The following is a 23,687-nucleotide window of genomic DNA, read 5'->3' as shown; positions in this document are numbered from 1 at the left end:
TCTAGGTGAACGACTTAAAATGGATATCAAAGGCAGTCTTTTTTAAAAAATATCTTGTTAGATATTGGGTTTTTTTTTTGTTTTTTTTTTTTGCGGTACGCAGGCCTCTCACCGTTGTGGCCTCTCCCGTTGCGGAGCACAGGCTCCAGACGCGCAGGCTCAGCGGCCATGGCTCACGGGCCCAGCCGCTCCGCGGCATGTGGGATCCTCCCGGACCGGGGCACGAACCCATGTTCCCTGCATCAGCCTGCGGACTCTCAACCACTGCGCCACCAGGGAAGCTCTGTATTTTTTTTTAAAACTTATTTATTTATTTATTTTTGGCTGTGTTGGGTCTTTGTTGCTGCATGTGGGCTTTCTCTAGTTGTGCCGAGCAGGGGCTATTCGTTGTGGTGCATGGGCTTCTCACTAAAGTGGCTTCTCTTGTTGCAGAGCACGGGCTCTAGGCACGCAGCCTTCAGTAGTTGTGGCTCGTGGGCTCTGCAGCGCAGGCTCAGTAGTTCTGGCGCATGGGCTTAGTTGCTCCGCGGCATGTGGGATCTTCCCGGACCAGGGCTTGAACCTGTGTCCCCTGCATTGGCAGGTGGATTCTTAACCACTGCGCCACCAGGGAAGCCCCTCAAAGGCAGTCTTGAATTTTTTTTTTCACACAAAAAAAGAGGTGTGAATGAAGGGGAAACAGATGTCCCTACTCTTTCAGTATTTTGTTTGTTTGGTTTTTTTTAGAAACCACAGATAGCACTGTGGCCTCCCCTCAGGTGATTGCTTTGTAAAGCCCCGAGTCCTTTTCCTTGTTCCAGTTGTTTAAAACAAGACAACAGGCCCCAAATGGAGTCACTTATGCTAACCACACATCACCAAACCGGGACTTAATATTTAACTTAATTATAGTTTCAGCTCTCCCCGAAATGGAATCTTAAACCAGTCAACCAGGAACTACTTGGTCAGCACTAGTGAGGTAATCTGTTCGTTAAAGCCCTGCCGTCCCCTAAAGGAAAGTGTCCTTGCCACAGCCAATCCACTTTTTGCTAGTATAACTTCCTTGCCCCCATTCCCTCCTATAAATGTTTTTCATTTTGTACAGCTCATTGGAATGCCTTTCTATCTGCTACATGGGATGCTGTCTGCTCCATGAATTGTTGAATAAAGCCAACAAGATCTTCAAAGTTTACTCAGTTGAATATTGTTTTCTAACACTACTCACTGCAGGGTGAGATGCTCACGTCACCAGCACAGAACACTTATCCCAATGGCTCTAGGACTTAGTTTCCTGGGTATCTCAAAACTGGGAAAAGGGCACAGGATAACAGATAACATATCTGTCCCTGGAAAGAAGATATCTATTTCTCCTATAGTAAATTAATAAAATAGTCTTCTGATTTAAAAATGGTTCCTGGGAATTCCCTGATGGTCTAGTGGTTAGGACTCTGTACTCTCACTGCCGAGGACCCGGGTTCAATCCCTGGTGGGGGAACTAAGAAAAAAAAAATTCCTGAGAATTTGCCTAGCACGGATATTCCCTGAAAAACTGATTAAATGCCTTTAAACATTTATTGAGTAAATGTCCTAGGTTTGGTAAGAAAAAAATAATAAAATAGGGTCCTTGCCTTAAAGGAGTCTGAAGCCTAGTTGGGACAGACCGACATATAAGTAAATAACTGTAAGAAAAAATATGAGAAAGGTCATAACCGATTTTTGAACAAAGTGATAATAGCACTTGGACATGATAACTTGAGGTTTTAGGGATGAATGGGAAAAATCGCTACCAAGCCAGAGGAAGTATCAGGAGGAGGAGAAAATTGTGTTATCACAGCTTTGAACAGCCAAGTTATTTGGGCAGAAAGATCAGTTTCTCTCCTTTAAAAATTGATGACCAGACTTTGTGTACAGGGTACTTCAAGGTACCACAGTCTGGTACACCCAGTGAGCGCTTCCCATCAGGGTACCATAGTGAATGCTTGTCTAGGAAGCACGTTCGAAAATTCAACTGAGGTGTTGTAGAAAATTATCAGATATCTCCAGGGCTTCAAGAAACACTTAAGATAGAACTCAAGTACGGCTTCAGCCAAGCGCTTAACTTTTCTCAAACACTTAAAAGTGTTACCTTTTGCTAATTGTGTTACTCAACCTGCTGACAATAATTTATGCGGCTCGGATCTTTCTGGGTGTGTGTGGGGGTAGGTGGGGCGAGGAATGGAACCAATAATGGCAGGCAAGATAGAGGCCAAGAGGGAGACGTCAGATTGCGACCTCCAATTTCTTTTTATTTATTTATTTATTTTTGGCTGCGTTGCGTCTTTGCTGCTGCCTGGGCTTTCTCTAGTTGCCACGATCAGGGGCTACTCTTCCTTGCGGTGTGCGGGCTTCTCATTGCAGTGGCTTCTCTTGTTGCCCAGCCCCGGCTCTAGGCAGGCGGGCTTCAGTAGTAGTGGCACAAGGTCTAAGTAGTTGTGGCTACAGGCTCTAGAACGCAGGCTCAGTAGTTGTGGCTCACGGACTTAGTTGCTCCGACCAGGGCTCAAACCCGTGTCCCCTGCGCTGGCAGGCGGATTCTTAACCACTGCGCCACCAGGGAAGTCCCAACCTCCTATTTCTTTTGAGTTTCAATTTTTCTTCCTGTGATCACCGACCCGAATGGTTCCAGTACCTACTCTGATCTTAACCTTCCTCTTGCCTTTCTCTCTTTCTCTCTCTCAACCAGTTCTCCCGGATTCTTGGGTCTCCTGGCTTAGCAGCTGACCACTTCCCTTGTAGGTCCGCCCTTCTTTCGTAGCCCCATCCCCAATTTCAGCCCTCGCCCAGGAGCCCTATCTGCCTCAGCAGCAGCCGCGAGCGAGGCCAGGCCAGGTGGGGAGGCCGAAGGCCCAGGGGGCGGGGCCTGGCAGCGGCCGCGGGTGGAGGGGCGGGCTCGGCTGGGCGAGGCGGCGCAGGCGCACTGTGTCCGCCGTACCGAACAGCAGCTATGGAGCAGGCGCTTCCCGACCCCGAGCGGCGTTTGCAGCCTGCGCCCCTAGAGCCGCTGGGCCACCCTGACGCTGGGCTGGAGTCTGCGGTCGGTGAGGAAGCGGAGGGGGCCCGGGACGAGGGCCCCGGGGACAGCACGGTGAGGAGAAGAGGCGGCAGAGGTCGCCCGGCCTGGGTCGGGGCCTAGCGGGCAAGGCTGGGCTGGTCTAGCCTGGCCGGGGCCGGTGGGCTCGGCCGAGAGGCCCCGCGGTGACTGGGAAGCGGGGTGGAAAGACCGGGCCACAGGTGCAGAGCGGGGGGGAGGCTCAGGGGGAAATGAGGGTTCTGAGTAGGGGGCGAGCGCCGGGCGCTGCAGGACTACGGGAAGGGTGGAGGGGGCGCGGCGAAGGGAGCGGAGGGCTTTCTGTGGGTGCGGCTCGGCGGGCGTGGAGATGGGGCCCGGGAAGCGCCAGGCTGGCGTAGGTACGGTTTTCAGGGTCAGGGAGCCTGGGAGTTTGGACCTGAAGAGGACCGCTGATGTTTCTGGCATCTTGTAAGGGGGTGTGCGGAGTAGAAGGCTTAACGGAGGCACCGTGGGCAGTGGCAGCGGTGTTTGAGAAGGAAGAGAATGGGGGACTTGCAGAACAAGTCTGGGGCAGTAAGGGTGGTTGGCTTGGTGTCACCATCAGGAGATGGAGCAAAGTGTTAGAGTCATGAAAAAGTACAAGTGAAAAAGATTTAAAAAAAACCTCCTTGTTTGACTGTAATTTCTTTATTTGGGGTCGGTGCTGTATCTCCCAGTGGAGACGTGACGTGGATATCCCATGTATCTGCTTTGCGAAGCTCCTTTGGTAATTAGTGATTTTCATTTGCTTGAGGAAAGGAGAAAATGCATCATTTTATATTTGTAATTGCTTTCATTCCGAAGTATTTTCATGCATAATGCAGGATGGGTAGACCAGGTTGAACTGAAGCGATTCAGAAACTCAGTGGAATACTTCTCATCAGACCACCCTAATCAGAGTGTGCATTGCTCGTCCATTTTGCTTTTTTTCTGAAACAGGTGTTAGTGCTAATGCAAAACTGCCCATCCTTATGGTCAATGGATAAAGAAAAGTTAAAGTTGTTTGCTGACTGAAGCTAGAAAGACTCAACTGGCTAGGAACTTCAACATTGGAGTTGAACGTTTTGCCTACTTGGGGGAAATGTCGAGATATATAGGATAGCATGAAGACTTTTATGGGTGAATTTTAACTTTTTCATTTAATTTCTTCCCAAATTCTAGAATTATTTGTGGAGAAGTCAGTATCTCATACGAAATGTGAGAAAAGTGTGTGTATTCTGTAGTGCATAAACTTGGCTCTTAAATGATTTGCTTTTTTAATGAAGGTTCCCATCTGTGACTTAGTTTTTCTGTTCTCTTAAAAAGAAAGAAAGGGAGGGAGGGAGGGAGGAAGGAGGGAAGGAACTTTTATCGTGAAGTATACCGTTAATGCAGAGAACGGTCTCACAAAATAATTATCAGTTCCTTTGAAGCCTCCATATATTCTCCTGGGTTACATCCACTCCCTCCACCACAGAAGTAATCTATATTCTGAATTTTGTATTATCAATTCTCTAGCTTTTTTAAAACAATCTTATGGTAAGTGTCCCTAAACAATATGTTGTTTAGTTTTACTTGATTTTGAAATTTCCGTAAGTGGACTAGTTTTACTATGACTTCCTTTCTTTGCTCTATAATGTTTTGGGGATTCATTGAAAATGTAGTTTAGTTCATTTATACTCATGGCTCTATAGTGTGCCATTTTATAGATATTCTACAGTTGATTTCTCTTTTCTTCTGTTTACAGACACTGGCGTTGTTACAAGATTCTTGCTATTTCTAAAAGTTATTACTACCATGAACTTCTTCCTGCATATTCTTGGCGCAAATGTCTCATATAAACTTAACAGTGGAATTGCTGGATTATAGGGTGGTAGCATAGGATATAGGGTAGTAGGTAGTGCCAAATTGTTTTTTAGAGTGAGTATACCAATTTGTATTCCCATTGGTAGTGCCTCATGCTCTCTGTCCTTATCAACACTTAATATTTTCAGACTTTAAATTATTTGCCAATCTTGTGGATATGTGTTAAAGCAATTTTAGATTGTTTCAAAAGGTAAGAGTCATATCTTTTGTTAGCTACATCATGAGTTTAATTTTGATTATGACGATGAACATTTTGGTAATTTTTTTGTGAAAGCCTTTGGATACTTAATAATTAACTAATATGAAGTTGCAACTATAATATAAAATCCATTTATGTTTATTTAAAAGTGATTATAAATGTCTCATTAAAAAAAACCCTATGTGTTCAGTTTAAGATATTTGAAAACCCAAATATGCCATCGTACAGTAAAAGTTGTAGTTACACAGTATTACCTGACTCTTCAGTAAATATGTGTTGCAGGAGACCATTCGTTATTGCCCAAACTTAAGAGTTTCCTCAAACAACTCTGTAATTTATAGAGATATAAGCCATTTGGACAAATATTTCAGAATCACCAGGAGTTTAAAAACACACATTCACATGTGTGTACGTTGTGCACTGTGTACGTTGTCCCCTCCTCCTAAAAGATTCCCCAGTCTCCTCCTTAGAAGGTCTGCTGGTCCCTCTTCGTATCCCCTCTTCCACTCCAGTCCATCCCCAGTTGAGAAGTATTGCAGTAACCACAGCCAGGCTGCTACTGTTACTGGTAGATAGGAATGTGGTCTGGGCAGACATGTAAGTTACATTTGTTGTTTGTGCTAGGCACAGTAAGGCTCTACTTTTCATTTAATTTTCAGAATTACCCCCAAAAGACATATAAAGATGAGGAAGCAGAGGCTCAGAGAGAAGTGATTTGGCCAAAGTCACAAGCTAGTCACTGGCATGGCTGGGATTTGAGACCAGGTCTGCCTGGCGTTGATATCAGTGCTTTGTTCATTATGGCATGCAGCTTCATTCCAAAAAAAAAAAAAAAGTTAAAAATAGTCTTGTAGGGCTTCCCTGGTGGCGCAGTGCTTGAGGGTCCGCCTGCAGATGCAGGGGACGCGGGTTCGTGCCCCGGTCCGGGAGGATCCCGCGTGCCGTGGAGCGGCTGGGCCCGTGAGCCGTGGCCGCTGGGCCTGCGCGTCCGGAGCCTGTGGTCCGCAACGGGAGAGGCCACAGCAGTGAGAGGCCCGCATACCGCAAAAAAAAAAAAAAAAAAAAAATAGTCTTGTAAATTGTAAAATACTGTACTTAAAATTTTTTCCTTTAGTTAAGGTTAAGTTGTTATGTTAAGAAAAAGAGGCCTGAACGAAGTGTTGATTTATCAATCAGTTTTTCACCACAAAGATACCTATGCAGATAGTGGGCAGAGATGGCAAAAAGCCTCATCAGCCTTACTTTTGACTGCACATTTTGGTTGGAGAGGAAATTGTACCAGTTGCCCTACACCTAGGGGTAGTGGAAACAAGCACTGTCTAAGGGTTGCAAATCTTTTCTGGTTTTAAATGTCACTAATTAAGATTCTTTAAATTCTGTTGTAAACTCTTTTTCTGTATTCTCTTATTTTTCTTTCTGTGAGCCTTCATCCTCTTTCTTTCCATTGTCTAATTAGAAGTCTCCTTTCTTTTCATACTTTTTCCTTATAAGGAAGAGTGTTTTTTTTTTTAAGTATTGTCAGTTTTATTTAAAGTAGTTTAGAATATGAAAAATGAGAGATGAATTCAGTCTCCAAGAGAGTAGTAATTAGTCCTGGCAGAAGAGAGAGGAAATAGCAAGGGAATGGACGTAAAAATACTTTTTTAGGCTGGAAGATTCCATTGAGTTGGCAGTTAACAGTATTTGCTCAGAGAAGAACCACTGCCTGAGGGATGCATAATGATTTTTGTAGGGAGAGGGGTCTAGGCCTAGCAGTGCTGGTCGCGGCTAAGACTGCTTGAGCAACCGATGCTTGAAAATGTCGATACACAATTAGCACCTTCACAGATTGGCAGCACAGAGCTGAGTGGAGGAGGCCAGAACTGTGGGGAAGGTTTGAGGCGTTTGTGGGTGAAGATAAGCGTTTGTGGGTGAAGATAACATGAAAAAGGAAAAGAAAATGTATAGGCATAGTTACAGAATTTATCAGTTTAGTAGCAGATAATTAAGTCATTCTCAAGAATGTTTTCCTCATTTTCTACCTCAGCGCTCTCAGATTTTTTTTTGAAGGCAACTCACAGTACAAAATACATTTTTAGTCATAGTCAGTATACATATACTTATATACATAAGCGTTGTTTCAGGAAACAGTACTTAACCATTACTTCATGTAGTGCCCTCTTATATTTCTCTCTTCTTTTTCTTTTTTTAATTAATTAATTATTATTATTATTATTTTTGGCTGCATTGGGTCTTCGTTGCTGTGTGTGGGCTTTCTCAAGTTGTGGCAAGTGGGGGCTACTCTTCGTTGCAGTGCAGTGGCTTCTCTTGTTGCGGAGCATGGGCTCTAGGCACGCGGGCTTCAGTAGTTGTGGTGCATGGGCTCAGTAGTTGTGGCTTGCGTGCTCTAGAACGCAGGCTCAGTATTTGTGGCACATGGGCTTAGTTGCTCCGCGGCATATGGGATCTTCCCGGACCAGGGCTCGAACCCGTGTCTCTTGCATTGGCAGGCAGATTCTCAACCACTGCGCCACCAGGGAAGTCCCTTCAGTTTGGGTTTGCCTGATGTTTTCTCATGATTAAATTCAGGTTATGCTTCTTTGGCAGAAATTGCCACTAAAGTGATGCTGTGTTCTTCTAATTGCTTCTTACCAGTTTGCACACGATTAGATTTGGTCACTTTTTCTGCCAGTCTTCTCCAATATAAAGTTACTCTTTTTCCCTTTGTAATTAATTTTTTGTGGACATAATTTATTTTCTTCCAGTTTTATTGAGATATAATTGGCATACAGCACTATATATGTTTAAGGCATACAGCATAGTGATTTGACTTGCAGTATTCATGAAATGAACATCGATCAGCTCATATAGATAGAAAATTTAATAAATAGAAAAGAATTTTTTTTTTCTTGTGATGAGAACTCATAGGATTTACTCTCTTAACGACTCTCATAGGGGCTTCTCTGGTGGTGCAGTGGTTAAGGATCTGCCTGCCAATGCAAGGGACCCGGGTTTGAGCCCTGGTCTGGGAAGATCCCACATGCCGCAGAGCAACTAAGCCCGTGAGCCACAACTACTGAGCCCACCTGCCGCAACTACTGAAGCCCATGCACTCTAGGGACCCGCATGCCGCAACTACTGAGCCTGCGTGCTGCAATTACGGAAGCCCGTGTGCTTAGAGGCTGTGCTCCGCAACAAGAGAAGCCGCTGCTTGCAGCAACTAGAGAAAGCCCACGTGCAGCAAGGAAGACCCAATGCAACCAAAAAAAGAAAACAACCCTCATAAATAACATACAGCAGTGTTAATTATATTTATCATGTTGTATATTCCATCTGTAGTACTTATTTATCTTATAACTGGAAGTTTGTACCTTTTGACTGCTTTCATCCAGTTCTTTTTCCCCCCATGCCTCGCCTCTGGTACCACAAATCTGATCTCTTTTTGTGGGGACATACTTTGAAACTATGAAAATATCTTGTTCCTCATCAAAATTTCTGTTTATTTGTCTGTTTCATTATGGACTCATGGATTTTATTTTATTTTTTAAACTTCATTAAGGTATAGTTTATATACCATAAAATTCAGTCATTATAAGTATATAAATTCAGTAATTTTTAGTAAATTTGCAGAGTTGCACAGCCATCACTGCAACCTAGTTTTAGAAAATTTCTGTCATTCCCCCAAATTCCTTCATTCCCCTTTGTAGTTATTCCCCCTTCCCACCCTTAGCCCTAGGCAACCACTGTCTGCTTTCTTTATCAATTTGTCTTTTGGGTATTTCATATAAATGGAATCATACACTCTGTTGTCTTTTGAGTCTGCCTTCTTATAATGTTTTTGAGGTTCATCCATATTATAGCATGTATTAGTCATTTCTTTTTGTTACTGAATAATAGTCGATTGTATAGATACATCACATTTTGTGTATTCACCATTTGATGGAAGTGGGGTTATTTTCAGTTTTTAGCTATTATGAATATTACTGCTATGATGAATATTTATTCCTGTGCAAGTCTTTGTGGGGATATATGTTTACAGTTCTCTTGAGTTAGACTTGTAGGAGCGTAATTGCTGGGTTATATGGTAAGTTTATGTTTACTTTTTAAGAAACTGCCACTGTTTTCCAAAGCGGCTGTACCATTTAACATTACCACCAGCAATTATGAGGCTCACATTTCTCCACATCCTTGCCAGCACTTGGCATTGTCTATCTTTCTGATTATGGCCATTCTAGTGGGTGTGAAGTGGTTTTAATTTGCATTTTTCTAATGACTCCTGGTGTTGAGCATCTTCTCATGTGCTTATTGCCATTTGTATATCTTCTCTGGTGCAATTCTATTCAGATCTTTTGCTTATTTTAAAATTGGGTGGTTTTCCTTTTTACTGAGTTGTATATACGTGTTGTTCAGGTATTCTGGATACAAGTTTTTTCTTTTTTTAATCAGTTAATGAGATTCTTTTCCCCCCTAGGCTGTGGCTTTTTTCTTTTTCTTAATGGTGTCTTTACAAGAGCAAAAATTTTTAATTTTGACAAAGTCCAGTATATCAATTTTTTTTCTTTTATAGGTTGTTGTTTTGGTATTGTATCTGAGAACTCTTTGCTTATCCCAAGATCACGATGATTTTCTCCTTTGTTTTCTTCTAGAAATTTCAGTTTTAGCTTTTTTTTGGCCATGCCGAGGATCTTGTTCCCCGGCAACTAAGCTTGCAGGATCTTAGTTCCCCGACCAGGGATTGAACCTGGGCCCTCGACAGCGAAAGTGCAGAGTCCTAACCACTGGACCACCAGGGAATTGCCCAGTTTTAGCTTTTATATCTGAGTATGTAAGCCATTTTGAGTTAATTTCTGTGTACTGTGTGAGTAAAGGGTCTACTTTTTTTTTTTTTTTTTAACTGTGACTATTCAGTTGTCCCTGCACTGTATGTTGAAAAGACGCTCCATTCGCTGTTGACTTGCCTTGGTGTGTTTATTAAAATCAGTTGATCTTAAATGTAAGGGTTTATTTCTGGATTCTCAGTTCTGTTGCATTGACCCATTGATCTCTATGTCTGTCCTGCCAATACCTCACAGTCTTGATTAGTTTAGCTTTTTAATAAATTTTGAGTAGTGTAGGTCCTGCAACTTGTTATTTTTCAAAATTGTTTTGGCTATTCTAGGTCCTTTGTATTTCCTTATAAGTTTTAGGAACAGAGTATCAGCTTCTACAAAAAAAACCCCTGCTGGGGTAAAGTATTTTTAAAGGAACAATATGTTAGTATGTTTTATAATATTTCAAGCATGTCCTGTATGCGTGATGCTTCTTTGTCATTTGGACTTTATTATTGTGAAATCTAGGACAAATCTGGTCTTTATTCTTTTATAGTGGTCTTGTTTTTTATTTTTCTGCCTTAATCTTCTTAGGATTTTTTTAACATCTTTATTGGAGTATAATTGCTTTACAATGTTGTGTTAGTTTCTGCTGTATAACAGAGTAAATCAGCTATACGTATACATATATCCCCATATCCCCTCCCTCTTGCGTCTCCCTCCCACCCTCCCTATCCTTCCCCTCTAGGTGGTCACAAAGCACCAAGCTGATCTCCCTGTGCTATGCAGCTGCTTCCCACTAGCTAGCTATTTTACATTTGGTAGTGTATATATGTCCATGCCACTCTCTTACTTCGTCCCAGCTTACCCTTCCCCCTCCCCATGTCCTCAAGTCCATTCTCTATGTCTGCGTCTTTATTCCTGTCCTGCCCCTAGGTTCGTCAAAACAATTTTTTTTTTTTTAGATTCCATATATATGTGTTAGCATATGGAATTTGTTTTTCTCTTTCTGACTTATTTCACTCTGTATGACAGACTCTAGGTTCATCCACCTCACTACAAATAACTCAGTTTCGTTTCTTTTTATGGCCGAGTAATATTCCATTGTATATGTGTGCCACATCTTCTTTATCCATTCATCTGTCGATGGACACTTAGGTTGCTTCCATGTCCTGGCTATTGTAAATAAAGCTGCAGTGAACATTCTGGTACATGACTCTTATTTAATTGTGGTTTTCTCAGGGTATATGCCCAGTACTAGGATTGCTGGGTCGTGTGGTAGTTCTATTTTTAGTTTTTTGTTTTTGTTTTTTGCGGTACGCGGGCCTCTCACTGCTGTGGTGGCGTCTCCCGTTGTGGAGCACAGGCTCCAGACGCGCAGGCTCAGTGGCCATGGCTCACGGGCCCAGCCGCTCCGCGGCAGGCGGGATCTTCCCGGACCGGGGCACGAACCCGTGTCCCCTGCATCGGCAGGCGGACTCTCAACCACTGCGCCACCAGGGAAGCCCATATTTTTAGTTTTTTAAAGAAGTTTCATACTGTTTTCCATAGTGGCTGTATCAATTTACATTCCCACCAACAGTGCTAGAGGGTTCCCTTTTCTCCACACCCTCTCCAGCATTTATTGTTTGTAGATATTTTGATGATAGCCATTCTGACTGGTGTGAGGTGATACCTCATTGTAGTTTTGATTTTGCATTTCTCCAGTGGTTAGTGATGTTGAGCATCCTTTCATGTGTTTGTTGGCAATCTGTATATCTTCTTTGGAGAAATATCTGTTTAGGTCTTCTGCCCATTTTTGGATTGGGTTTTTTTTTTTTTTTTTTGATATTGAGCTGCATGAGCTGCTTGTAAATTTTGGAGATTAATCGTTTTTCAGTTGCTTCATTTGCAAATATTTTCTGCCATTCTGAGGGTTGTCTTTTGGTCTTGTTTATGGTTTCCTTTGCTGTGCAAAAGCTTTGAAGTTTCATTAGGTCCCATTTGTTTATTTTTGTTTTTATTTCCATTTCTCTAGGAGGTGGGTCAAAAAGTATCTTGCTGTGATTTATGTCAGAGTGTTCTGCCTATGTTTTCCTCTAAGAGTTTGATAGTGTCTGGCCTTATATTTAGGTTTTTAATCCATTTGAAGTTTATTTTTGTGTATGGTGTTAGGGAGTGTTCTAATTTCCTTCTTTTACATATAGCTGTCCAGTTTTCCCAGCACCACTTACTGAAGAGGCTGTCTTTTCTCCATTGTATATTCTTGCTTCCTTTATGAAAAATAAAGTGACCATATGTGCGTGGGTTTATCTCTGGGCTTTCTATCTTGTTCCATTGATCTACATTTCTGTTTTTCTGCCAGTACCATACTGTATTGATTACTGTAGCTTTGTAGTATAGTCTGAAGTCTGGGAGCTGGATTCCTCCAGCTCTGTTTTTCTTTCTCAAGATTGCTTTGGCTATTCGGGGTCTTTTGTGTTTCCATACAAATTGTGAAATTTTTGATTCTAGTTCTGTGAAAAATGCCATTGGTAGTTTGATAGGGATTGCATTGAATCTGTAGATTGCTTTGGGTAGTATAGTCATTTTCACAATATTGATTCTTCCAATCCAAGAACATGGTATATCTCTCCATCTTTATCATCTTTAATTTCTTTCATCAGTGTCTTATCATTTTCTGCATACAGGTTTTTTGTCTCCTTAGGTAGTTTTATTCCTAGGTATTTTATTCTTTTTGTTGCAGTGATAAATGGGAATGTTTCCTTAATTTCTCTTTCAGATTTTTCATCATTTGTGTATAGGAATGCAAGAGATTTCTGTGCATTAATTTTGTTTCCTGCTACTTTACCAAATTCATTGATTAGCTCTAGTAGTTTTCTGGTAGCATCTTTAGGATTCTCTATGTATGGTATCCTGTCATCTGCAAACAGTGACAGTTTTACTTCTTTTCTGATTTGGATTCCTTTTATTTCTTTTTCTTCTCTGATTGCTGTGGCTAAAACTTCCAAAACTATGTTGAATAATAGTGGTGAGAGTGGGCAACCTTGTCTTTTTCCTGATCTTAGAGGAAATGCTTTCAGTTTTTCACCATTGAGAACGATGTTTGCTGTGGGTTTGTCATATATGGCCTTTATTATGTTGAGGGAGGTTCCCTCTCTGCCTACTTTCTGGAGGGTTTTTATCATAAGTGGGTATTGAATTTTGTTGACAGCTTTTTCTGCATCTATTGGAATGATCTAGGATTTTTTCCTGTATGCTGAAGATATTTAATTTTCTAAATCATTATACGTGGACCACATGCCTTTCAGTTTGGAGCTGTAGAAAAAATTTTTTCAATCCAGAAAGGATTTTTGTTGGTTTCCTTTTTAGTTATACAGATTATTATCTCTGTTCTGTTTCTTCTGATTTCTTCTTCAAGAACTTCTATTATTTAAGCATTGGTTCTTAGTTTTCCTTTTTCTAAAATCATCTTTCATCATTTTCACTTTTTTTTTTTTTTAATTTATTTATTTTTATTTTTGGCTGTGTTGGGTCTTTGCTTCTGTGCAAGGGCTTTCTCCAGTTGTGGCGAGCGGGGGCCACTCTTCATCGCGGTGCGTGGACCTCTCACTGTCGCGGCCTCTCCCGTTGTGGAGCACAGGCTCCAGACGCTCAGGCTCAGTAGTTGTGGCTCACGGGCTTAGTGGTTCTGCGGCATGTGGGATCTTCCCAGACCAGGGCTCAAACCCATGTCCCCTGCATTGGCAGGCAGATTCTTAACCACTGCGCCACCAGGGAAGCCCCATTTTCACTTTTTGTGGGTCTTTTTTTCATTACCATTTTGGGAGAGCTTACCATCTTACTGTTTTGATTTTTTTGCAGTGTCAGTTTTACAGCCTAGAATTCTATTTTATTTTTTGCTACTTATTTTTCTTTCTTTGCATTCTTATTCTTCTGAGTTAGCTCCATGCTCATCTCCATCTGCCTGTTTTTTGTTTTTTGGACTGTTTTAATTTTATCTTTTCCCCATAATTTGTAGTATAACAGTGAATGTGATAGATTTTCTTTCTTGTGTGATTTAAATAAGATTAACTAAATGAGTGCTATAGATACACCAACTCTTTTCATCTACAGTCCTGAAAGGTGTTATATTAAGGTTGTCATTTGTCTTCATTTTGTCTTTAATCCTAAAGGACGCCACAGATGAACATTAGCTACTAGATGGTGAGAATTCCTCAGGCAAGCAGTGAACCACTGAACTCAGGCACCTTTTCTCAGTTATCTTCCCATTCCTAAGGACTGTCATTGTATTGATAGATACTCAGTAAATATTCAGTTATTGAATTAATAATTTCTTATTGTTCCTTTTATCACTGTTATCTGTTTTATGCTTGCTTGTACTGTTTCACTGTTTGCAACATTTTAAAAACTTAAAGTTGATTATATTCATTTTTACTCACTGAATTGAAAATAAAGAATTTCATCAGCCTTTTAAATATGTGCATCTTCTATATTTATTTGGTCTTAAGTTAGGTAGAAAGTAGTGATTCACATATCAAGCATCTACATTTGGGATGTTATTCCTTTGAATGTAAGTGTAGGATGTGAGTGTAGCATCACTCTTTAGTGATGTTCTTTAATGAGAAGTCCCCTTTTAATACATCTAAAATGTCATGTCTCACTAGCACACATTATAAATCAACTATACTTCAATTAAAAAAAATAATATATTATGTCTCTCTTTAAAACACACTCCGGGTCCCATCTTCCAGTTACCAAGTTTTCTCAATATTTTGAATGTGTCCTTTTAACAATTATGGTATTAGTTGTGTTATTCTTGGCATTGTTTGTACTTTAGTATGACAGGGTAAGCAATTTTATATCATCTTCCAAACCGTGCTGGTATTGTTGTATGCCAGTCTTTAGTTTTTATGATAGTTGATTTTATTCTTTTATTTTTTCCTTCTGTGTAATTGGATGGCATAATGGGGTAAATTTATGACTCACATGCATTATATTTTTGGCTGGGAAATAATTTGCTTTATCAGTTATGTGCTTCCAGAATTCAGAGAATTTTTCACTGGAGTACGTGATGGTAAATCAGTGCTTGGCTGTGGGCCCAAATTTTTTATATGTATAATCTCAACCAGTGAGGGCTTCATAACCCTGACGTTGAGTGGTTTGTGCTTATGTAATTTTTTGAGCTTTCTTTTAATTGAATGATTTTCTCCTGTCTTATTTTCTCTTTTAGTACATAAACATAAAACTTACATTTTATAAAAGTGTCTTGTTTGACAGCAGAGTGGTTTTTGTTTTCGTTTTTGTTCTGTTTTGGGTTGGCTCTTCTCTGTCTTAATTTTAGCATTTTTACCTCCTCCATTTTTCTTTAACATTTTTGGCGGTACGTCCTAAGTGTGTCATCTTTATTCATCACTGATTTAATTTTGTGTACTGTCACATAGCTTATTTTCTCTTCATAGTACACAGGTTTAATTTTCTGTATAGAGTATCATCATGGGTTTTACTGCATGCATATTTTTCTTTAAACTTTTGGTGTATCCATCTTTTTACTTATATCTCTTCTTCACAGACTAACCCCAGTTTTAATATAGTACAGAGTTTTTAATTAAAACCAACTGAACTTTAAAAGTGAGCAAGGGAGAAAAAAACCAAAGCATAGCAGTTATCGCATGGTCTCACTGTGTCTTTCTTGTTTAATTTGGAGTTACTTTGGATATATTCAAGACCCTTCTTCAGTGGCACACTTCCTACAGAAAGAGCCTGTGAACCACCTGTGATGTCTTTGTCATTTTCTTTGGTGCTTTGATACAGACCTTGGGATGATCTAGCAGAAAAGAAAGAAGTCTCCTGTTCTTAAAACCTGCTGTCTCAGATAAACAAGGTCCTACTGTATATAGCACAGGGAACTATGTTCATTATTCTCTAATAAACCATAGTGGAAAAGAGTATGAAAAAGAATATACATATAACTGAATCACTTTGCTGTACACCAGAAACTAAAACAAGTTTGTGAATCAACTATACTTCAATAAAAATATGAATAAATAAATAAAAGCAATATTTAAAAAAAAAATAGGAAAACCTGCTTTCTCACAGTGGAGCCTGTTAATCGCTGCCAAGAAGTTTAGGCAGGGACTTCCCTGGTGGTACAGAGGTTAAGAATCCACCTGCCAATGCAGGGGACACGGGTTCGAGCCCTGGTCCAGGAAGCTCCCACATGCCATGGAGCAACTAAGCCTGTGCACCCCAACTACTGAGCCTGCGCTCTAGAGTCTGTGAGCCACAACTACTGAGCCTGTATGCTACAACTGCTGAAGCCCGCGCACCTACAGCCCATGCTCTGCAACAAAGAGAAGCCACCTCAGTGAGAAGCCTGGGCACTGCAACAAAGAGTAGCGCCTGCTCGCTGCAACTAGAGAAAGCCCGCACGCAGCAATGAAGACCCAATACAGCCAAAAATAAATTAAAAAAAAAAAAAGTTTAGGCAAATTTATGGTTAAATATGTGACGACTCCTGCTTTTTTTTTTAACCTGCCTGCTAAAAATCTCACATTTTGCCATATATGTAGTATTTTATATTTGAGATAGAGATTTGACTTTGGTAAAATAAAACGATTAGATATCAGGGACTTCCCTGGTGGTCCAGTGGTAAAGAGTCTGCCTTCCAGTACAGGGGACTCAGGGCAACTAAGCCTGTGCGCCACAACTGCTGAGCTTGTGCGCCTCAACTTAGCCTGCATGCTACAAACTACAGAGCCCACGTGCTCTGGAGCCCACGCGACAACGAGAGAGCAAAACTAGAGAGAAGCCTGTGCATCGCAAGGAAGAGCCCATGCACCTCAAGGAAGGGCCCGCACGCCACAATGAGCACCCCAACAAAAGATCCCACATGGCTCAATGAAGACCCGACGCAGCCAAATAAATAAATAAATATTAAAAAAAGATTAGATATCAGTATTGAGCATCATTTGTCTTTGTATATAGTGTTTTTAGATTTTTTTCATGTGTATTTCTATATAGGTTTATTCTTGGTTACTGTGTGAAATGTCTACATTTTATCTTAATTTTTTTTCTTATAATCTTGCCTACATTTTAATAATTAATATGGCACTTGTTAAAATGGCTTCTGGAAAAGTTTAATGTGCTACAGTATGCTGATAAAAAGAGGCATGGCATTTGCTGATATCATTTAGCAACCCCTAGCAACTTAAGAGGTATAAAAAAGTAGCCCGAAATATGTACTAATAATGGATTTTATTAAAATAGCTAGGGTGTTTTCAATATCATTTTAAAGGTTTTTTGTTGTTGTTCTTCCATTGTTTTTATTCAGATGATGGAAAATAATTTTTGGTTGAAGAAGATAGAAATTAGTGTTTCAGAAGCAGAAAAGCGAACTGGGAGGAATGCCATGAACATGCAAGAAACATATACTGCTTACCTCATTGAAACAAGGTGAGTGATGAGAATTAGGCCTAGGTTTAGATAGAAAAAGCTTTGGTAGCTATTGATGCAAATTCTGTTGTATAATGGAATTGTTTACAGGTCATTGTCTTTTTAGGGATTTTTGCTGTTTTACTTTTTAACAGGTTAACAGGTGTGTCTTTTACTCTGGTACTCTTAGTAGCTAAGTTCTAATGTACTTGTTTTGGAGGGAGAGGGAAGGTTATTGGAATACTTTTGGGATCTGGAATGTTACTTGACACATGCTTTAGTGGAGTTCTTGTTGTTAGATACAACCCTTTTGTGATTTGGGGAAAAGATACCAGGTTCTCAGAGGTGTATGAAGTATTAAGCGGACTTAAGTAAGTGGAGATGGTTAACAAAGAAGTCTAGGAGGAGAGAATACAGCCTAAGTCAGTTTAGGAGAGTTGGGAGTTACAGAGAAATTAAAATCCCCCCTTTGCCCCTGCCAGCTGTGCAGCATGCAGGACCTTAGTTCCCTGACCAGGGATGGAACCCATGACCCCTGCAGTGGAAGCGTGGAGTCCTAACCACTGGACTCCCAAGGAATTCCCCATTTTTAATCTTTTTTTTTTGGCGAGAAATTAAAGTCAGTTAAAAATTGATTGAGACTGGAGCTTTAGACCTTGGGGTAAAATTGAAAAGATAAAATAAATCATGGTGTAATCGAAAAAAAAAAAGGAAGAAGATAAAGTAGCTCATGGTGTAATCACAACTCACCAGAAAAGTCTTACCTCAGAAGGAAGAAGTTAAAGGAATTAGATTGTTTTGTCTAGAGCAAAGCAAGGGAAGACTCAATTTATTTTGCCAATTATAAACAGTTTATGTAAAGACTATACTGACAAGGTCTTTTCTCTCTGTGGACTGAGCAGAAATACTTTCAATTAAAGCAAGTAGAGGGGGGTCTTGCCTGGTGGTGCAGTGGTTAAGAATCCACCTGCCGGTGCAGGAGACATGGGTTCGAGCCCAGGTTCGGGAAGATCCCACATGCCGCGGAGCGGCTGGACCCATGTGCCATAACTACTGAGCCTGTGCTCTAGAGCCTGCGAGCCACAACTCCTGAGCCTGTGTGCCACAACTCCCGAAGCCCGCATGCCTGCGCACCGCGATGAAGAGTAGCCCCCGCTCGCCTCAACTAAAGAAAGCCTGTGTGCAGCAATGAAGACCCAACACAGCCAAAAATAAATAAATAAATCAATCTATTTAAATAAATAAATAAAACAAGTAGAGGGACTTCCCTGGCAGTCCAGTGGTTAAGACTCCCTGCTTCTGGTGCAGGGGGGGCGTGGGTTTGAACCCTGGTCAGGGAACTAAGATCCTGCATGCTGTGTGGCACAGCAGAAAAAAATAAATAAATAAAATAAATAAATAAAACAAGTAGATATGAGAGAACTTTCTGATAACTTCTAAAATAAAACAATAGAACTACCAGACCTAGTTGATAAAGTGTTACAACCATGTTTTAATATGAATACATTAAAAGTTTTTTTAGTCATTTTCATTGGCTTTACCACACCGTCACCAAACTAGCCTTAGGGCTGAACCCTGTGCCATTTTCAGGGTTTTCTCCAGGTCTGTGGTTCTACCCAAAATGAAAGTTAAAATCATGGTGAAGGTTATTTAGTTTACAAATAATTCTGATAATCCTTTCTTTAACTATAGTCTTCCTTCTTACACACACACATACATACACACACAACAAGCAAAGAAAACAAAACAAGAAAAGAAAAAAAGAATCTTCCAAAAAGAAGAGAAAATTTGTGTACGATAGGAATTTGGGGAAAAGAGCTAAGGTGGGTCTTTTAAAAAATAGGTTGTTTTGGGGCATGCATATATACATGTATGTATCAGAGAGATTTTTTAAGGTAATTAAAAAAAATTATGGTCCCATGAGAGAGTTTTTTTTTAAGTTAAATTAGCCACTTTAAAAAATCATACTTTATTAAAAAAAAAAATCATACTTTAGGGGACTGCCCTGGTGGTCTAGTGGCTAACACTCTGAGCTCCCAATGCAGGGGGCCCAGGTTTGATCCCTGGTCAGAGACCTAGATCCCACAGTCATGCTGCAACTAAGAGTTTGCATGCCACAACTAAAGATTCTGCATGCCGCAACTAAAGAGCCTGCATGCCGCAACTAAGACCCAGTGCAGCCTAAATAAATAAATCATACTTTAGAAATTCGTGGCTCTAGCTTTCTAAGTAAATTCTTAAATTTAAAACTGTAAAGGATATTTTTATTTTATTCTATTTTATTTATTTGGTTGCCCCAGGTCTCTTAGTTGCAGCAGGCAGGCTCCTTAGTTGCGGGAAGCAGGCTCCTTAGTTGCGGCTCATGGGCTTCTTAGTTGTGGCTCGCCGAAAAAGGACATTTTTAGTATGTGCCTATTTCTTCACCCAATTGAACAATGAAATTAGCTGTTGACTAGTTTTACTGCTGGAAGAGACTTGATTTGAATAATCTGGAATGATTTATAGTTTACTCTTGACTGAAATGAATAGAGTATTATAATTTGAAACTTGGAGTTAGAAGTGACCATACACGAGTAATATAGCTAGACTCTGGATAAATATTTAAGTGGATCATCAGTAAATGTGTGGTGCACAAAAGGATTATTGAGTTGACTTTCACAATTGTATTTCATTTATTTTAAAACAGTGATTCTCAAACTTTAAAATGTATAGGAATCACTTGGAAATTTTGTTAAGCTGCAGAGTTTTGGGTGGGGTCCAGGAATTGACACATTTTAAGCAAAATTCCAGGTGTTTTTGAAGCAGATGGACCATGGACCATAGTTTTATCAAGTATAAAGGCTTTACATTTTAAGATAGTTAAATTTATCTGTCTTTTTTCTTTTATGATTTGTGTTTTCCCTCTCTTAAATTCTTGCCTACCCCACATCATGTACATATCCACTTTGAGAAACACTGCTTTTAGATAGATTATTTTGAAAGTACTGTACCCCTAAGGCTAACTTTCCTTCAACAACCACAGAACCCTGGAATTTATTAATTTAATCATGTAGGATTCTTGCTGTAATTCAGTATTATTCAGATAGTCTTGGACAATATGAGTATTATTGAGCCTTGATATTGACTAAAAGTTGAACTTTAACATATAGCTTATCTACCTACCCTTTGGACACAAGTAGAAAGTCCATTTAGCAATTGCCTATAGTGTTACAGTTTAATAGGCTAAGAATGAATGAAGCTAAAGTCATTGATTTTAATTTCTCCAGAGGTTTTTATGCTTTCCTGTTCATAGAGTATGAACCCTTTTAAAATAAAGTATACTGTACATAGTAATAGGTAAGAATTCCTCGTTGTCTTGGGAGGCTATATGATGTCTTCACTTAATTCCTCTAATTTGTAAAACAGGGCTGATGATCCTATCTACTTTATTGTGAGGGTTAAATTAAATGTTGCATGTAAAACCAATTATGTGCTATTAAGTATTTGTTAAATGATTGGATAAATGGGGTAGTTTTGTGGTCCAAAGAAAGTCTTCCCTATGCTTTTAGGTGGTTTCCAGTTGTTAGACCCTGCCTTTTGTGGCCTTTAAAACAAAACAAAAAACAAAATCAACTTGTAAAAGATCTTCTAACAGCCTTTAGGTGTACTGCTTATAGGCTATATTTATTTGCTTATTAGCAAGATGTGGGTTCTGTTGGTCATGATTTTAAATAATTTGAAACTTGATATTAACCTAAGATATTTTTTCAGCTGAAGTTGAAAATCTGAATTAGAATAGTATTAGTCATAGCTAATGGTTAGGTCAACTCTTTAAAATGAATTATGATTTAATAATCCTATATCTTTGCCATGGGAGCCATTTGTACATTTTGAATTTCATATTATGCTTCCTTTTCTGTTTCCTTTCTATTATGTTTCCTTTTCTAATATATAATGCAATGAATAAATTTAGTGGCAAACTTAATATAAAAATTATTTTTTAATTATAATAAATAATAAATTATTTTATTTATTTATTATTAAAATGCTTGTGTTGAGCATGACACAGTATATATATCTTCTCAAGACTTTACTTTATTCTAAGACTGATTTAGCCTCTGTGCCTTTATGCCATAACGTACAGATGCACACTTTGGTTATATGCGTGTTTCTTGGAGGGCCTATAAGTTATTTTCAAGCAAACAATTAGAAAATGGGAAGGTTCTGATAATGTTTAGAAGACTAATGTTGTCTAACAGTGATTATGCTAGCAGAAATTGTAAATAGTCAAAATAATTTCAAATATTCTTTATATGATTTTACCCAGCTTTCCCCCAACTTGAACTTTTATATGGATGAGACATGGCATTGCCTGCAGCTCTTTATATTAAAGATAAGACTAGAATTGAATTTTTACATCCCTTCTCCCCACTGTTTCAGAGTTAATTGACATTTTGCTTTTGTGGGTTTTTTCAGGTACTTGGATGCATCTGATTCATTTATAACGTTGAATCGAGGGTTTTTTTGGTGTCATCGTCTTTGGCATGAATATTATTCCCTCATTGTGGCAGGAGTTGTTCTCTCATTGTGGCAGTGAAAAATACTTTTTCTTTAATGAAACACTGGCTAAGCCAGACTTTACTATATTGGAAAGCCAGCTGTTATACATTAACCAAATTATTTTATATTGAGGCTTTTAGAATGTTCCTAATATGACTATTTCTCTTGAGTTCAAATAGGTTTTCTATAACAGAAGAAAGTGGTTAGGAGTGAAAGCTTGGGAATCAGATGGATCTGAGTGCTCTACCCACAGATCTTTGTGATTGTAGGAAAAGCATATACTGTGCAGCTGCTTCCTCATCTGTGAAATGGGGACAGTAATCCTTGCTTCACCAGGTTTGTTGTAGGGATTAAATAATACATGAAAAATTCTCTACTCAGTGTCCGGTTCATTCAGTAAATGGAGTTATCAGTTTTAAAGGAATGGAGTTATCAGTTTTAAAGGAGGTCGTGTGCATGCATTTGTATTTTTAAAACAACACTAGAAATCTTATTCTGTCTTTTTCAGGTCAGTTGAACATATTGATGGTCAGAGTGTCCTAACAGACTCACTATGGAGGCGGTATAGTGAATTTGAGTTGTTGAGAAACTACCTTTTAGTTTACTATCCGCATATTGTTGTGCCACCTTTACCAGAAAAAAGGGTAAGAAGTGAAATGGCAGTATAGTTCAGAAGTATTTAGCATTGAGACTATTCTTCATGGTTGTTTTGTTTATCTAGGCAGAATTCGTTTGGCATAAACTCTCTGCTGACAACATGGACCCGGATTTTGTGGAAAGACGTCGAATTGGTTTAGAAAACTTCCTCTTGAGAGTTGCTTCACATCCCACCCTTTGTAGAGACAAAATCTTCTATTTGTTTTTAACACAGGTATTTTTCTTTTATTTAGTCTTCTAAAAAAATTCATTTGACTTGGGATCTTTTAAATTTTAAATTGTGGAATGCTTATTCTTAAGGATCCTTTTGGAGCAGCTTTGTTAATGCATTTAATGCATTTCGTGGTTTGTTCTGTTTTGAATTTCCAAAGTAAACTACATCATTCTTTTGGCTAACATTTTTATACTTAAAGATACTAAAGATGGTACTTTTTGGTATCACTTAAATGGTATCAGAATTAGCCTTTAGTTTTTTGAAGCCCAGGTCTATAAAATCTTGAGTCCATCTTTGGTAATCTTTTGGAATCTGGATTGTATGTTTAATTTTGCAGTGAAAGGAATTCTTTTTTAACCTTTCTCTCCCATCTCCCCTGAAAGAAGAACAGAACGATAGATATTTAATTTGGAATATTCCTTATGGGCTATTTTGCAATGATATCTAAAATTAACTGTAATTTTTAGGAAGGTAACTGGAAGGAGACTGTGAATGAAACTGGATTTCAGCTGAAGGTAAGGATAAATTGCATGAAATAATTTGTTACATTCCTCTACAGTTCCTAGCAGTGCCATGCACTTAATGGGTACTTGCTGTTTATTGAATGAGCGAATGTTGGAAATTGACCTTGCATCTAATATCATTTAAAGTTTTTAAAGAAACAATGCAGTGTATTTTTTATTGGTGTAATTTTTGTTAATAGTGAGACTATAATGGGCATATTTATGAGTTTAATTCTATTGGGAAAGAAGATTTTGAAGCAGTAATTTAGAGACAGGCTATAGATTTTTCCCACGGTTTAGTCATATTATACATTGTATATTTTTTTCTTCCCGCTGTCCTTATCACTGCCACTATCGGTGGTGCCCCCAAAATTGCTCACTCTATTAAATAGGAAAGACACTTCTGAAGAATTGATCTTGGGTTTTCCAGTCTTAGCAGACTAGAAGATGAACCATTAGTCAT

General features: G+C 39.3%; 1 protein-coding gene across 3 annotated transcripts in view; it reads left to right on the top strand.

Moving 5' to 3' along the window:
* Positions 1-2,962: 2,962 nt before the first annotated feature.
* Positions 2,963-23,687, top strand: part of SNX4 (sorting nexin 4) — a gene marked incomplete at both ends in the record, with an annotated part of 62,859 nt that continues 42,134 nt past the window's right edge. For 2 of the 3 annotated variants that reach the window (XM_082839988.1, XM_082839987.1), the window contains 5 exons: positions 2,963-3,103; positions 17,211-17,332; positions 22,359-22,494; positions 22,572-22,721; positions 23,189-23,236. In XM_082839988.1, the coding sequence (XP_082696114.1) occupies positions 2,963-3,103; positions 17,211-17,332; positions 22,359-22,494; positions 22,572-22,721; positions 23,189-23,236 (597 nt within the window). Of the gene's footprint in view, positions 3,104-14,102; positions 14,184-17,210; positions 17,333-22,358; positions 22,495-22,571; positions 22,722-23,188; positions 23,237-23,687 lie in introns of those variants that run through there. The other variant, XM_082839989.1, reaches the window with a different exon arrangement.

The sequence above is a fragment of the Leucopleurus acutus genome (assembly GCF_964270905.1).
Source record: "Leucopleurus acutus genome assembly, chromosome: 5".
In the NCBI taxonomy this organism is placed as follows: Eukaryota; Metazoa; Chordata; class Mammalia; order Artiodactyla; family Delphinidae; genus Leucopleurus; species Leucopleurus acutus.
Note: the sequence above shows the minus strand (reverse complement) of the source record. Positions and strands in the feature narration are given on the sequence as shown.